This window comes from Urocampus carinirostris, chromosome 7, assembly GCF_059441175.1.
Source record: "Urocampus carinirostris isolate Australia breed hairy pipefish chromosome 7, RoL_Ucar_1.0, whole genome shotgun sequence".
Lineage (NCBI taxonomy): Eukaryota > Metazoa > Chordata > Actinopteri > Syngnathiformes > Syngnathidae > Urocampus > Urocampus carinirostris.
Genome location: NC_142355.1, coordinates 23,844,580 through 23,860,446, shown reverse-complemented (window position 1 = coordinate 23,860,446; position 15,867 = coordinate 23,844,580). Strand labels below are relative to the sequence as shown.

Genomic DNA, 15,867 nt, shown 5'->3' with positions numbered 1-15,867 from the left:
GGTACAACTGTGGCGTTTTTGCCATGGGGGCAGAACATAAACCTGAAATGTCCTGGAAAAATCAACTCACAAACATGAGACTCCTTCAGCGAATTTGCATGGATCATTCGTCTCTTTACTACAAGTTACACAGTGCTTTGCGGCATAACAATTGAACGGATATTCAAAATACGGGTGGTTATGGCACGGATTAAACCCGATAGGGAATACTGTACCCATCAATAATACAGAGGCCCACCTTTAAAAAAAAAAGTCACTGTTGAGAGTAACTTAAATTCGAGGACCTCGTGGGGTGATTACGTATCCCGGCAACGTAGATAAAAAAACAAGTCAAAGAAAGTCCACAGGGGACCGGTTGTGGGAGTAGAAACCAAGAAACATTCAACTTCAGCCAAAGCCAGATAACAGCACGGGAAGGGAAGGCTGACTCACCTTTTCCTACGAAGGGGCCAAGAGACCCCCTGCTGATTAACAGCGAAAAAACACAGAAGCAAAAGCATGGGCGAGGAAGGTCCAAACCTACCTTGGGTTTAGCTCGGGGCTTCAGCTGCTCCAGCTTCTTGGCAGCTGCTTCAATGGACGCCGCCGCCCCCAGTAACTCGCTCTCTGCAATTATTGTGGGGTCCTCGGGGTCTGCGCACTCTGATCCTGAAAGGAAACAAGTCTTACTCGGACTCAGAGATCTGATTAGCTTTTATTTGATAAGCAGTAACACAATTAGAAATACCTTGCCTAAAATTTCAATGTTCACTTGTTTTAATTTCAAACCGGTGAAAAAATAAAAAACTAAAATCATTAAAGTGTTTTATACTCGCTATAGAAACTAATCAGGCTCGCAAAAATACATCAATAGTGTTAGGATTTCGAGGACACACACGTCAAATTAAGTTTTGAATGGGGAATAGGGAATTAATAACAGAAAACACAGTCCATGCAAAAGTGAGGGAGGTATTGCTCTACAGCGCTAGGCCTAGAGGGATTTTCGAAGACGGGTGATATATCAGCAATCTTACAATAAATATTTGTTAAAATTGCTTTTAAATACGAAATTTTAAAGAGCACAAGGTGTGCCCAGTTAGGCTATCAGTTGACTGCGCCTTCTGGCTGGCATTTGCTTGCTGGAACCTCACATTTAGATTTAAAAAACAAACCAAAAAAAACCCTTAGGTAAACAAACCTAAAATAAAGTAGAAAAGTAAGCAAAATAAGTAGAAAAGACCAAGCTAACTTAGGATCCGTATACAAATGACACAGATTTTTGTGTAGAAGAAGACACCACAACCTTTCTGCGCAGAAGAAGACCCCTCCAGTTTTTAGAAGCTAGTTTTTAATCGTAGAGAATGACAAGGCTAGTGTTTGGCGTTGAAAAAGACATTCCTAGTTATAGGTGTAGAAGAGGAAAAAGCCAGTTTTACGCAGATAAAGTAAGCTTAATACATTGTTTAAGTAAGAGATGATGTTAGTTTTCTGTGATAAAGATGATGATATTTATTTTCAGCAAAAAATACTACAATGTTAGCTTTTAATATGGAAAAGAACAGATATTTATTTGGTAAAGGTAAAAGCTGGCTTTTTGCTCCGAAAAAGATTAGGCTACTTATCACGATTGAAGATGATGCTCGTTCAGTGTAGAAGTTGACAGTCGTTTTTTTTTTCTTTGAGTTTTTGTTTATTTTTAAAGAGAAGACACAACAACAAAAAATGATCAGTAGTATTTTATCTACTATTATATTTATATTCCCATAATATTTTTACGATTTTCGTTCCGCAAGCTGGTTTAAAAAGCCTATTTTTACCATACCTGCTTTATACACATAATTTACATATTTGTAACATTGAATCTAATTTAATAACTTTTGAAATAAAGTTACTCAGTAGAGTACTCAAGTTACTTCATTAAGCAAATTGTTAGGATCCAGCACCCCACTTTCCTCCAGAGGATGCCAATGGCCCGCATAACCCACAAATGACCCTGTATATAATGACTGTGCCAACAGCAAAGGCGGTCAGATTTTTGCGTTCCATTTTTATATTTTCTTGGTTTCCAGTGACTTGATGCCATTGACCAACTCAGAATTTTCTGTACCTTGCAAGCTTTGAGTTTGGTGCGGACTTGGTTTTTTTGTTTATCATTTTCTCCCCTCCTCCCATGTGTGGAGTGCTTTTTGTTATTTCCTTTTGCCACCCTAATAAATTGGTCACTGTGCATCTGAGCTTGGGTTGGCTTTTGTAAAACAACATAAATAATCATTGACATACGTTTACTTTAAAAAAGTAATTTACAAAATAATGTACTTATCTAGGTAAGAATGACAAAACTTATCACAACAATGGCTCAAAGTTAAACAAGACAAACGCACTTGACTTCTGATGAGCCTTTTTACCGAGGCCTATAAACGCAACACTTTGGGAGCAGCTTGGCAAGGCAGATGGGAACATGTTTTGAAAGATTACATTGAGCTCAGGGGGAAATCTGCCCTTCACCCTCCCCAGCCGTCGACTCCCCTTCATACAGATGAAAGTCGATCCGGGAAACAAACACACCGCGGTGCACTTACCTCCATCTGAGGCAGCAGGGGGGAAAAGAAGCATGAGGGAAAGAAAGACAACACAGGATATTAACAAGATAAAGAAGCGCAGGACATTTAGTGATGTTATTTATCTGAAGCGGATTAACGTTCCGCTGAATTAATCCCTCACATTTTTGCAATTCTGTTTATGAAAAGGAGTTCCGCATGGGAATGTATTAGCAAACACGCCTGGCGGTGTCAATAATTTCCCAGTGTCGCTTTCTGATTTTATAGCGAAAACAAAACAGCAGGAATCGTAATGGCTAATCAAGAAACGCGTCTCACTCACCTTTCATGGCCTCGGCCGTCTGGATGAGCTCCGTGACACTCGCCGCCACCTGCTTGGAATGGATGGACAGGTGTTGCTTCTGCTCCGGTGTGGGCCTTTGTAGCACCTGAACAAACACGGACGCTATGAATTTGCAAAAAAAAAAAAAAAAAAGAAGAAGAAGAAAGGCCGTATACCTGAAGGACTTGTTCCAAAAGATGCACATATCCCGTTGTGCATTCGGAGCTGTACTGCAGGGCCTTGCATTTTAAATCTTCGCTGACCTCTGGATGGTGTGCCGCTTTCTGAGGCAAGAGAGAAAATAAAGGATGTGAGAGATTTAGGTTTTGATTTTAAAACACCCTCTTATAAGAAAATGACAAGCTTGGGCTGGGTGTTATGACCTAAAAGGTAAAATATTGATTCTATAGGTCATTCTGGGCTAGGAATTTAGCAACATGTTATATTTGAGTGCTACTTTCATGTTACTCCAGTTTAATGTGTCAGGGTTGCCATGGCGCCCAATTGGCCCCGCCCGTGTGGCGCCAGCTGCGGCTCGTCGACGGATTGGCTTCCCTTCTATTTAAGCTCAGTGCTCTCACTCACCCTTTGTCAGTACATCAACGAACCTCTGCACCCGCAAGACGTGTGTTTTGACTCTGTCCGGTTTCCTGCTTGTGTATCCTGTCCAGTATCAATCCTGTCTGTTTCGTCCTGTTTTGATATCGGTCTCCGGTCTCCAGTGTGTGGTATCGTTCCCTTGTGTCTCATCCTGTCTGTTATCTGTCTCCAGTGTCCTATATCTGTTATCAATCCTGTCAGTCCCGTTCTGTTCGTTATTGACATCATCTGTCCGGTATAGGCTCGTGTAACTGGTATTGATCTTGTTAGTCTTTTGCTTCCTGTTGTTCCACACCAGACTACTGTTTTTCTTCTTCCGCACAGCGTCCCCATTCCCGTAAAATAAAGCTTGTGTGAGAAACGTCACGCATTTGGGTTCTCCTCCTGTTCGGGTCCTTGACATAATACTACTCAGATTTTCATAGGAGGGCTACATGCTGCGTCACCAAAATACAATTAGAAGGTATAATTTTAATTAATTTCAAAGAATCAATTCTACTAGAGATACTTTTATTTAAATATACTATTATCAATAAAAACATAAAGCCAGTGTGAAATATTATATATACCGGAGCCATATCCCCCTAGTGGGAGGTGGCTAGAGTCAGGAACACGTTCATATTTCTGACTCTTTCTGGGAGATTGATACAGAGGAGGGGATTCCCAGCCCCCTCGCTCAACCCAACTGATGTGTTGGGAGTCATTAGGGGACCAAACCCCCCAATTCCAACCCCAAATGCAGAGCGCCAATGTTGTAAGTCTTAGGTATGACTCGGCCTAGGCTTGAACCACAACGTCTCAGTCTCGGGGCGGGGGCCCTATCCCCAATGCTACCGAGCTGGTGAAATATTAGACAGGGAAAAATTATTTTGGATTAGTTTGAACTAAAAGTTAGATCAAACAAAAACAGCTTGTGACTACCTTATGTGATTACACAGTTATTACTGTCTTTCGTTGCCTTTTGCAACAAAAATCGCCTCACAGAATTAAGACATCACCTGAAAGTTACAGGTTAAAGCCCCAGGTTTGTAAGAAACCTGTCCTCGAAATAACTTTGCACAATTCTTCTATCAATTTTTTCAACTCATTATCATGTCTTAGATCATTATAACAGACATTTTTGAGTCAATTTAGAAATGATTACATTTTACATTTTCGGATCGTTTTCCTGTCTCTCATCCTTCTTACTCTCTAGCAACAATACAGTCCATAAAAGATGGGAAAAATTGACATTTTCACATAGCATTTCTGAATGTGATTGGACGTGACACAACCAACCGAGTGAGATAAGAGAGCCCGCCGAGAACATGTAACCAACCAATGAAATCAAATAAAAGTCTTAGATTTGTAGTCTTGATTTCTCTTACTGTATAAAAAGACTACGCAAAATACAATATTATCAATCTATGATGTTGTTGTCGTTTGCTAACAGTGACCTAGACTTGGAGCCAAAAATGGACAAGAATAGATCGGCCTGCCCCCCAAAAATTGCAATATGGCGTGCAACAATTTGAAATAATTTAATAAAAAACGCATACAATGTGGGGAAACCGGATGTGTTGACATGTATGTATTCAGCAAATGAAATTAATAGCTAATACCGGACAATATTAACTTGGCAGGGACTGATGTGTGCATTTACGGTCCGATTTGGACTCAAACCTTGCAGGCAGTCAGCATATCGGAAACGGCTTTTCGACTCAAGTTAGCCGTGGCGATCACATCTTCTTGCTGAGCAGAGTTTCCCGCCGCCACTGCTTTGGCCGTCGCCGTGGTGATGCCCTTAGTCATGCGGATAAACTCCTCAGGCGTGGTGGTCTTGTCTGGGACGTCTTTGGACTGGAAGACCTTGCACGCAGAGGGGATCAAAAATGTTGGTGTGATAAAAGCTTGGGTGAATATAGAAATCTCCTGCGACGATTGGAGCTTATAGAGAGCACAGGTGATGTTTGCTTCCGAATAACAGCAGAAAAATTCCTGACCCCTCTCAGGCCTTGTTTTATGGTGAGAAAATAATAGATACAATCAGTAGGGCAGTCAGCTTGACTAGCTTTCTCCAACACAAACCCCGTTTTGAGTGCATCCTGATTTTTTAAAACGCTGGTAGATCTTGCCATGGTGTGCCATATTGGGAGTTTCAGTTCATTAGTATGAAAGAATAATGAACAATGGCTGAACTAGAAATTTAACACACCTACAACCGATTCATACCCGATACCAAGTAAGAGTAACAAGTAACATGGTATTTTGGAGGGAAAATGACAAGCAGTGCTTTGTTTGGACATTGAGGGTTGTAGTGTTTTGTACTCACTTTTGTTACCTTGGGTTTAGTTATTGATGGCTAATTTTGTTTTTCTGCCGGGAAAAATAAATGTACACTACTAAATAACCTTTAGACAGACTTCATTGTGTCAAAACTATGTTTATTTATTGTGGTTTTATTAAATATTATAATGCACTCTCCCTCCCTCCCTCCCTCTCTCTCTCTCTCTCTCTCTCTCTCTTTCTCGCTCTCTCTCTCTCTATATATCTATGTACATATCTATATAGAATAGAATAGAATAGAATATACCTTTATTGTCATTGTTACAAATGGGCTAACATCTTGTGACAACGAAATTGGGCATATGGTGAGCAAGTCATAGATGCAACTGTTCAGTCTTACTGTCAGCTCCTGTTTGATGAACTCGATGGTGGCCTCCAGTGCCCTCGTCCCGCGAGTGGCTTCGTCTTCCACCGCTTTCACCGTTTTTAGAAGAGACGTTACGTTGGTGACCATAACCTGCCAAACGAGACAAGTGCTTGCAGTCAAACTAGCTTTTTCTCCTTAATAATAAAATGTCTCATCTTGCTTAGTCGATTTAGTATAGAGTACATAATAGTATTTATCACAGTTCCGTAATCCCTTGCTACACTGCGCATCATACTTGGCAGTGTCAGTGCATCACGGTTAAAAAATATTCTGCAATCTATTATACTCGATCGGCAGTGTGCTTTTCTGTCGAGCTTGGTGGCTCATTTTTTACCCTCTGTCCAACAAAATGTGAACTGCGCACTCATTCGGCTGCAATAAATGGTCCTCCATCGCATGTTGCCGAGAGTGGGTTGTGACAGAGTGCACTTTTGTTAAGCCAATTTTGTCGACAAAAAAAGTGAAGTGCACCGGTTCGGCTGCAGTCCGTTATCCCAGATTGCAGTTTGCTCAAGCAGTGACTGGCAAAAAGCACTTTTGTTCGGAGACATATTGTTCTGGCCCGCCCTATATGGAATGCACAGCGGTGGCCAGGATCCATTATCACTTGGCGACTATTGCTGAGGGCAGAGGCAGGCAGAACATCATCTATTTTCTGTTCAGGCTGCAAAAACATGCCATTGTATCATTCCTAAAATGAACTGCACTGCTTTGGCCGTGATCCATTATCCCCAGTCCACTATTGCAGGGAGCGGTGGCAAAGACAGCACATTTGTGTTGTGCATTGTTTTTTTAAAGTTATTTTCTATTTATAAGTACCAGCAACCGTGTGACCACAATCAATTGCACAAAGCATGTCCAAAGTCTAGTCCGGGGGCCAGTTTGTGGCTGTTCTCAAAGAATATAATATCAAGAGGCACTGCCAGACATAGCATGCTGACTACAAATATCTAACTGGAAAAGAACGCAGTGAAAAGGTAAAACAACTGGAAGCTGTTTTAAAACTCTTTCACAAGTCACTAGTCAAATGAGAATGCTACAAAGGCAAGTTACGAGATTGCAACATTGATCGCCAAACACTGCAAACCTAACACGGAGGAAGAATTTATTAAAGACGATTTAAAGAACTCCAGACTGAATAGTCGGCCCTCACACATTTTCAGCTTACCAAATCTGGCCCGCTTTTACAAAGTTTAGACACCCCTGCATTACACTATGGATTTTCGTATATCGCCGTGGGTTCTGTCTGCATTAACCGTGATATATGGAGGATGACAGTATATCTTTAAAGCAAAGAACTGGAATTTGCTGAAATATTTTGCACAAGTAAAATGAGAATGCACAGGTTCTATGTTTCAGGTGAAAAGGAAACACCGGGGGAACAGAGAAAATATGCTATAAGGCATTGCAAACCACACAACACTAATAGTACAGCTTCTACACTCTAAAGATACACAGCAGAGCGGCCGTTATTACAATAACATTAGAAAGTAAGGTGTTGATATGCTTTCACACCTATGAGTGTTAATTGAATACATGTGATTATATATATATATATATATATATATATATATATATATATATATATATATATATATATATATATATATATATATATATATATATGTAGGCACGACACAAACATCTTTATACTCTTCACCTGGTTTCCGCCACACATCCTTCACACCATCTGAGCCAAGTAAATGAATCTTTGTCTCATCAGACCAGCGGATATTTTTTCCAGTATGGCCTTTGTTGACATATCCTCAGCGAAATATTTGCAGGCTTTCTTGTGGACAGCCTTCAGAAGAGGCTTTTCTCTCGGGCGACAGCCCTTCAGGCCAATTTGAGGACGTGTGCGGCGAATGGTCTGAGTTCTTACAGACTAACCCTCAACCTCTTCAATCTCTGCAACTATGCTGACAGCACTCCTGCTCCTATCTTTCTTAGACAGCATTTGGATGTGGCGCTGTGCACGTTCACTCAGCTTCTTTGGACTTCCAACACGAGCCCTGTTGTGAGTGCATTCTGATTTTTTAAAATGCTGGAGGATCATGCTATGGTGTGCCATTTTGAGAGTATCAGTGATTCGTATGAAAGAGTGAGAGCTGTACTACAAAATGAACACACCTACTCCCGATTCACACTTGATACCGAGTAAGACCAACAAGTCACATGGTATTTTGGGAAAATGACAAGCAGTGCTTTGTTCAGACATTTAGGGGTGCAGGGAGTATTTGGGTTGTACTTACTTTTGTTGCCAGGGGTTTAGCTATTGATGGCTGCTATTTTAGTTTTTCTGAGGAGAAAAATTCATTTACACTGCTAAAAAGGGTTTGCACTGACTTCTTTTTATAGTGTCAAAACTATTTTTCTTCAATGTTGTTCTATTAAGCATTATAATAAAATCTCTCTCAGTTAGGCAACAAACAATACCCATAAAAATAACAAATTAACACAAAACAATTCAGTCGTATAGTTTACTGCCATTGACGTCGTTTTGATTTCCACAACAGTAACAACATTTAGTCATATTATAAATACAATGAACTACCCCAAAACTTTTATTGAACTACACCTAAAAATATGTATAAGTCATTCACGGCCGTTAACATCTATTATGGTCAATAGCCTTGAATGAGTTAATGCCAATGACGTCTATAGCAGTTGATAGCAGGGAACGAGATAAAATCCCAACCCCCACCCAAATAGTTTCAATTGGGTAAAATGATATCTAAATAAAATTCATAGATCAAAAACGTTTTACCTTAGCAGCGCCCTTCAGCTGATACATAGACGGGTCATCTGCAGGTTTTCCGGCGGCGCACTTGGTGGCGCTGATGAGTTCAGCTAGAGCTTTGGCCACATCGCGCACTGCATTGATCAAAACCACCTGAGGAGATGAAAGGGAGATCAATAAAACAGCAAGCGCCGGCTCATCAGCGCTAGCCTGGGGAGGGAAATTTCGCCTGTAGCGTTTATCACTCCCATCCAATCATGATCATCTGAGTCGAGGAGATGAGCTCGTATGTCAAAGGCCTAAGTGAACTCTTGGCATATTCTTGTCTTACCTTTTTGCTTAAAGGCTGTCTCCGCAAATCTAGCTGTTAGCATTTTGCTTATGATAACTGCTAGTTTTAGTAAACAAACATTGCCACAAGAATTAAGTGCATACCCAAATTCTAAAACATACAAAATGTGAGAAAATAGTACATGTTTTTTTCCCGTAATATCCATAAATATTTGATTGGTATATTGTAGTTATTTTCCATGATAATGCATTTTGCAGACAATCTGTCCCACCTTCCTGAGCTGTAACATCATGTGAAGAAAACCAGCCCCCTCGCAAGCCAGTCACCATATTGTTTTACATGTTAATTAGTGGAAGGCGTTTTGAGTGTTTTAAGCAAAGTTTTAGTAGCTTTTTGTAGAGAATGCCTAGGTGTTGTGTTACAGGTGGGTGCAACAATGATACAACAAATGACGAGCAGCCAAAATGGGGCAAACCTGAAAAGAAAACCTCACAGAGAGCTAACAACGGCCAAACCAGCTAGGACATGGCAGGTTAGCCGACTGCTAAAAAGGTAAACCGGGACTGATTGGCGGAAAAACTGGAGGCTGGCGGACCAGAAGCATGCACTAAGCTGCCAGGATAACCGGCAGCCAACAACAAAAACAAACGTCTTTAAATATACCAAATGATCATAGCTGGCTGGATGCTAAAGAGGCCTAACCAAGAATGATTGGTAGGGGAACAGGAGGCTGGTCAACCCAATACATGCAGTAAGCAGCCCCTGCTGGCCGACAAAAAGCATGCAGTAAGCAGCCAGGATAACCGGGAAACAACAACAACAACAAAAAACGGTCACGGCAACAAACACAAACCCAGGCGTAAACATACCAAATGATCATAGCCGGCTACCTGGATGCTATAGAGGGCTAACCAGGACCAATGGGCAGAAAAAGGAGAGGTTGGTCAACCCAAAACATGCAGTAAGCAGCCCGGCTACCTGGGAGCCAACAACAATTAACGGCCTCGGCAACAAACACGAACCCAACAAGGGAAATAAAAACCCAATGCTAACGAGGCTAACCTGGAAAAAAACAAAAACTGGAAACCTTGGCCTGCACGCTAACAGGCAGCTATCGGGAAAATATTATATTAATTGTGGCAAAAAAATCATCTACCTAAAAGGAGGTAAAGGAAAAAAAGGAACACACGCTGTACACAACTGTGGGTGAACTTACCCCATGCAGCTTTTTATGGTCAAAGCACACAACCCGTACTAAACAGTCAGAAGTCCCCCAGCAACACGGTAAGAAAAGTTCCAATTTCTCCAAGCAAAAGTGAGCGCCATGCAATCCCTGTACTACAATCGCCTTATGTTTTTCGATAGAACCCGCCATTGTATGAGTCTTTGTTGTCATTCGGTGACATCACAGTTCTAGTGGATATGAAGTCAATCGGTCGACGTTGAGGCAGAATTTTTCGAGACCCCCAGCACGTGGAACATTTTGCAATATAATTGTAGGGAGGAACACAATACTTTCTGTGACTTATTGGGAAAATAAAATTGGTCTTTCATTTTTAATTGAATGATTGAAAACATATATTTGTCATGTCCTGCACGGCTGTCATGGCACCCAGCTGGCCCTGCCCCTTGACACCGGCTGAGACGCATTGGACTGATTGCTCTTGGAGTACTTAAGCCCTCCTTTTGGAACTGCCCGCTGCCAGATCATTGTTTAACCCTCGTTGAAACCCTGTTCATGCCCGTTTGATCTGAGTAATGCCTAATTTGTAATTTTGATTTCCTTTGAACCTGTTTTGTTTTGTTTTTGGTCCATTTGTGTGTTGGACAACTTTACTTTCTCAATTAAAGTGACAGATCGTCTACGCAAATGAGTTCCGACTTCCTGCTTGCCGACCCGTTTCGTGACAATATTAGAGCATTAATGCTAATGGCTGTGTCAGCAATCCTATCAACTAAATTTCACAACCCGAGCACTGATGTTTAGTACCATAGTGAATGAAAATACCAGCTTTGTCAGCAAAGCTAGACACTAGCATTTTGCTATTGAGAGGTTAGGTTTATAGGCCAGACAAGGCCGCCACATATAGCGACCAGAAAATATATACAACCAATGACGGCACCAATATGCTTGGAGCCATGCTAGTTACTGGAGTTAGCAAACTGAGCACTAATATACTGAGTAAAATGAAAATTCCGGCTGTGTCACTGATGCTAGCTACTTACAATGGTGACTGGTGCTCGGTAGCAACCCTGTTTAGACTCTAAAACCTAGCGACTTGTAAGGGCCACCAGAAAACTTGGATTAGTCACTAGAGCAAATGATAGTGGCTGTGTCAGTAACGCTAGTTAGTAGCATTAGTGGGCCGATTACAAATTTTAGTGATTAAAATATTAAATGTTAGTTATTTCAGGAAGGCTAGCTTCTGGCATTCCCCCACAAAAACGGCAAAGTCTGGCGACCAAACAAATCCATTTAAATTAGAAACCATATAAAAAAATAGACCACTCGTGCTAGTAGCCGCATTAGCAAACAAAGCTTTGATTTTAGTAAATAAACCAATAATGATAGCTGTGTAAGCAAAAATACACACAAGCATTTGCCACTAAACTGCCTGTGCCAGGGTTGCTCGTGGTGGATATTTGACACTTAAGTTCAATGGCAATGAACCAAACACTTATGCAACTGGCAACATCAGCAACATTAGCTGCATTAGCATAGCTTGTACTGAGATTAAATGCTGACAACAGTTTCCACGTGAAAAAAAAATCGCTGTCAGTGGAATTAATTGTCACACGCCTCTACCAGTCAATAATGAGGTCCGGCTCCTCTATGGAGAGCGAAGAGCGGGGTGATGCTTTAAACAAGAATGAACTGTAATCAAATGATGAAGGTGCTGTATCTGACTCAGATCAGGAGGCATCTGCTGCTACTGGTAACCATGGAAACCAGTACTATAGGTTTTATTTGGGGGAGCAAATCCCTACCCTAAAATACATCCTGGAGAGGGATGGGCGCCAGGCTATAGTTAATGAATCTGCGAACCGTAAATAATAGAATAATCTAAAAATAAGCAACACACACAGTTGCCCTATCTATCTTCTTTCTGTCATATTCACATGGTGACCTCCATCCTCCCTGCTACTTTTGTGTGGTGTGCCCCGTAGTGGACTGTCAAAGCTCACCTGTGTCTCTGGATTCTCTGAGCCCATGCTGGTGGCTCCCAGTTTGACAACTTCTGTCAGCTGGGTGATGGTCTTAGCTGATGACTGGGCGGCCTGGGCCAACTTTTCCTGGCTGGATGCGGCTCCTGCAACCAAAAGTTTGGTGTCCTCCACCAGCGCCTTGGCAGTTTTCAGGATGTTTTCCCTGAAGGAGAAATAAACAGTGCATGACTTTCATGAGAAAGTTCTTTGAAATGAAACCACATTGTTTACAGCAGATCACATTCATATGAAGTCCAGTTAAAACGACCCTGTGAAATATAGTGCCTTGTTTACAGTAGATCACTTTTTATACAGGGCAATGAAGTAACAGTGCGTCATAATTCACCACAAGAGGTCATTGTAGCTTAGAATGGGAGTGAGGAGTACATATTTGAAGAAGGCGCAGTATAGCAGTCCGCAAGCCACCACTTCGTAAAATTCAAAAACAGACATATTTCCTTACGTGAACAATGATAAATTTTAGCTAGCAACAGGACATAAAAGCTGGTATTAATGCCTGTACTAGATTACACAAGACTGAGCCAGTTGGATTCACGCAGAGCAGCTGAAATGATCCAAATAACTGGAGTAGGTCAGAGCTTGTGAAAGTGGTTAACCTTAGCAATAGCAGGAAATGCTACTAAAAAGGCCAGTAAAAGTTTGCAAAAGCAAAATATAATTCAAAATGTAAAAAGCAATGAAAAATGAAGTAAGCACTGTTTACAATGAGCAGCTAGCGGTGAGCCATGGCACCAAGTGGCTAGCTGAGTGACCAAATAAGGAAACAGTAAAATATAAGTATCAACTGCCTGAATCACAGAACTCAGTGATGTTCCCTTGCATAACCAAATGAAGGCTAGTGATACAGAACAATGAACCAAGCATTATTTACAACAAGCAGCTAACATTTAAAATATCGGCAAACATGAGTTAAAAAAAAGCCCCAGATGCCTGTATCACGGACATTATCGACGATCTCTTCTGTGACAAGCTGTAGAAGGAAAGTAACACTGAAGGACGAAACAATCTAGTTGACACCAATAGTCTCACAAAATGGCTGACTGGAGAGTTGCATGTTCAATCCATCTTCTTTGATTTTGAAGGAAATAACAATGCCGCATGTTTTAAAAGTGACACGACACATGGGTTTTTGCTCGTTATTTGAATCAGAAGTCTTGTGTGAATGAAGTATTTTGACACTACTAGGGTTGGCTACATAATACACACTTTGGGCTCTAAAAAACAACTATGTTGCTTTAATTGGTTTGATTAAAATGTGGTGTGCTTTTTGACACCTGTGGTCAGCAAAGGATTCTTCATTCTCTGGGTTAAGCGTCCCCGCCGAGGCGAACATGATGGTTGTGTCCAGGTCGGCCATGATGCCTGAAACAGCGCCGGCTGCCGTGATGCAAGCCTGGGTGCCCTTGTTACCCGCCTGGAGCGCTGACAGCACCAATGAAACCTGTAGCGCCGACATACAGAACTTCGTTAAACACTCACTTCCCCAATCGTAGGCAAAATACATCAGCCAAAATCCTTGTCTTTCTTTAGAGCTTTTTAAAACTTTTAAATTGTAAATAGTCAAAATGATTCTACCCTTAATTATGTTTAGCTGCAAATGATTCGATCAATTAAATAAATAAGAAGTTTTTAATACATTTGACAAAATTCCACTAAAGTAAAACTTTAAAAAAATCAAATTAGCCTTAATAGCTGGTGTCCGTAACTTGAAATTTTATTACTCTCTGCCTCCATCTTCTGGCTTAAAGTCATAATCGCAGTCAGCTCACCCGTCAAGTACTAATAAATTCTTCATCATTTGGGTGTTTGGGTTGGCGTTTGGACTGTATTTAAAACAGGCCTTTCTTACTTTTACCATTTTCAGGCTGCAAAACAAAAAAAACAAAAACTCAGGGACAAGCATTAAATAATTTACTCATGTTTTATTTCTTGTCTTTTTTAAAATCAGAAATAGTTAATCTGATTAGTAATTATAATACTGTCCAAAGATGGCTGAGATTGGCTTCAGCACACCCAGCGACCCTCATAGGCGGCGCAGAAAATGGGTAGATTTTGTTCAATATTCAAATGAGTAGTGTTTAAGACATTTTGTCAAAATTCCAAAAAACAAAGCTTTAAAAACGTGACGATGAAAAAATAAAAGAAATAAATTTGAATTTAAAACAAAATGTTAATGCCAGATTAAAAAGATATCCTGCTATTGGTCCAATAAGTTGTCAGCCCTTTAGTATTTATATATTGTTTTTTTTTCTATTTACATTTTGTATTTAATATTTAAAAACATAATGGCTGGGTGTTGCCAGGCATTCTCCTTTGTTGAGGTTGTTGAGTTAGTGAAAGTGCCGGAATTCCCATCACTGTGATCAGGCGTCACTAACTGGCGAGCCAAACGACCCCTCCTGGCCAAAACACGTATCCCCTCCGCAACCCCAGTAATACCTTGCAGAAGTATGGCTTGCCACTCAGCTGTGAAAGATGCGCCTCCCAGGGCAGGAAGTGAAAAATGTTGTTCAGTATGTAAAACAATTTTTTAATTATACAATTAACACTTTTGCAGGCCACTAAAAATGCCCAGTAGGCTAAAAATGGCCCCCGGGACCCAGTCTTTGCACCACTAATTCAACACAATTTCAGTTCCCTGAGATTGAGCTCCTCCTATGGTGGAATAGATTAGCATACACACATTAAAGGGACTATTCTGTACCTAGTGGTGCAGGAAATCTCCATTTTCATGACCCGCATTACCAGTGCAGTAAAATTCTTTAGCATCACTGAAAATAACACATCACATTTACATTCCGCCAAAGCTCAACTTTATTTCTTCCTTGTCAAGCGTTATAAAAAGGAGCCAGTTTTACTCGAAGCGTCGTCTTTTACACCGATCAGAGAGTAAAGCGCACGCATTAACTACCGGGATTACTTTCATTAAATTCACAGAAGCGTGACATCCGCCTTGTGGGAAGTTTTGTTCCTCAACAGAAAATATGTCAATATTTATTGTCCTCTATAGCAGTGGGTCTCAACTAGAGAAAATAAATTCCAATTCTCAACGATCGTTGGTAAGTTGAATTAGTTCGGAAGTTGCTTCAGTGCTATATTTTTTATGTTTAAGGTTTTTATAAGTATGTTTAAGGTTTGTATAAGCAATTTGTATTATTTTGTACTAAAAAAATAAACATTTCATAAAATAATATTCTCTATAAAAATAAATAAAGTGAGGTTTAACTTACTTATGGTAGATCTGCTATAAGAGGTCCTCCTCTGTGATAAAAAGTGCCCGAAAAAAAGAGTTCCGACCATTTTCTCAACCACATCAAGCTTTCTTATTCCACTTTCATATCAAAAGAAACGGCTGGCCTCTTTGTTACACTATACCCCAACCATATGGACTGGATGCACAAAATATTAAACAATAAAAATGTCAAAGTTCGTAGGGCGCTGGACATACAGTATAGA

At 40.6% G+C, this 15,867-nt stretch overlaps 1 protein-coding gene across 1 annotated transcript in view; it reads right to left on the bottom strand.

Moving 5' to 3' along the window:
• Window positions 1–15,867, bottom strand: part of tln2b (talin 2b) — a 204,872-nt gene that overhangs the window by 14,559 nt on the left and 174,446 nt on the right. The window contains exons 45-52 of the mRNA XM_088340223.1: window positions 13,686–13,852; window positions 12,370–12,553; window positions 8,919–9,044; window positions 6,125–6,241; window positions 5,122–5,307; window positions 3,036–3,143; window positions 2,860–2,965; window positions 524–648 (exon numbers count right to left, since the gene is read on the bottom strand). Of these exons, the coding sequence (XP_088196349.1) occupies window positions 524–648; window positions 2,860–2,965; window positions 3,036–3,143; window positions 5,122–5,307; window positions 6,125–6,241; window positions 8,919–9,044; window positions 12,370–12,553; window positions 13,686–13,852 (1,119 nt within the window). The remainder of the gene's footprint in view (window positions 1–523; window positions 649–2,859; window positions 2,966–3,035; window positions 3,144–5,121; window positions 5,308–6,124; window positions 6,242–8,918; window positions 9,045–12,369; window positions 12,554–13,685; window positions 13,853–15,867) is intronic.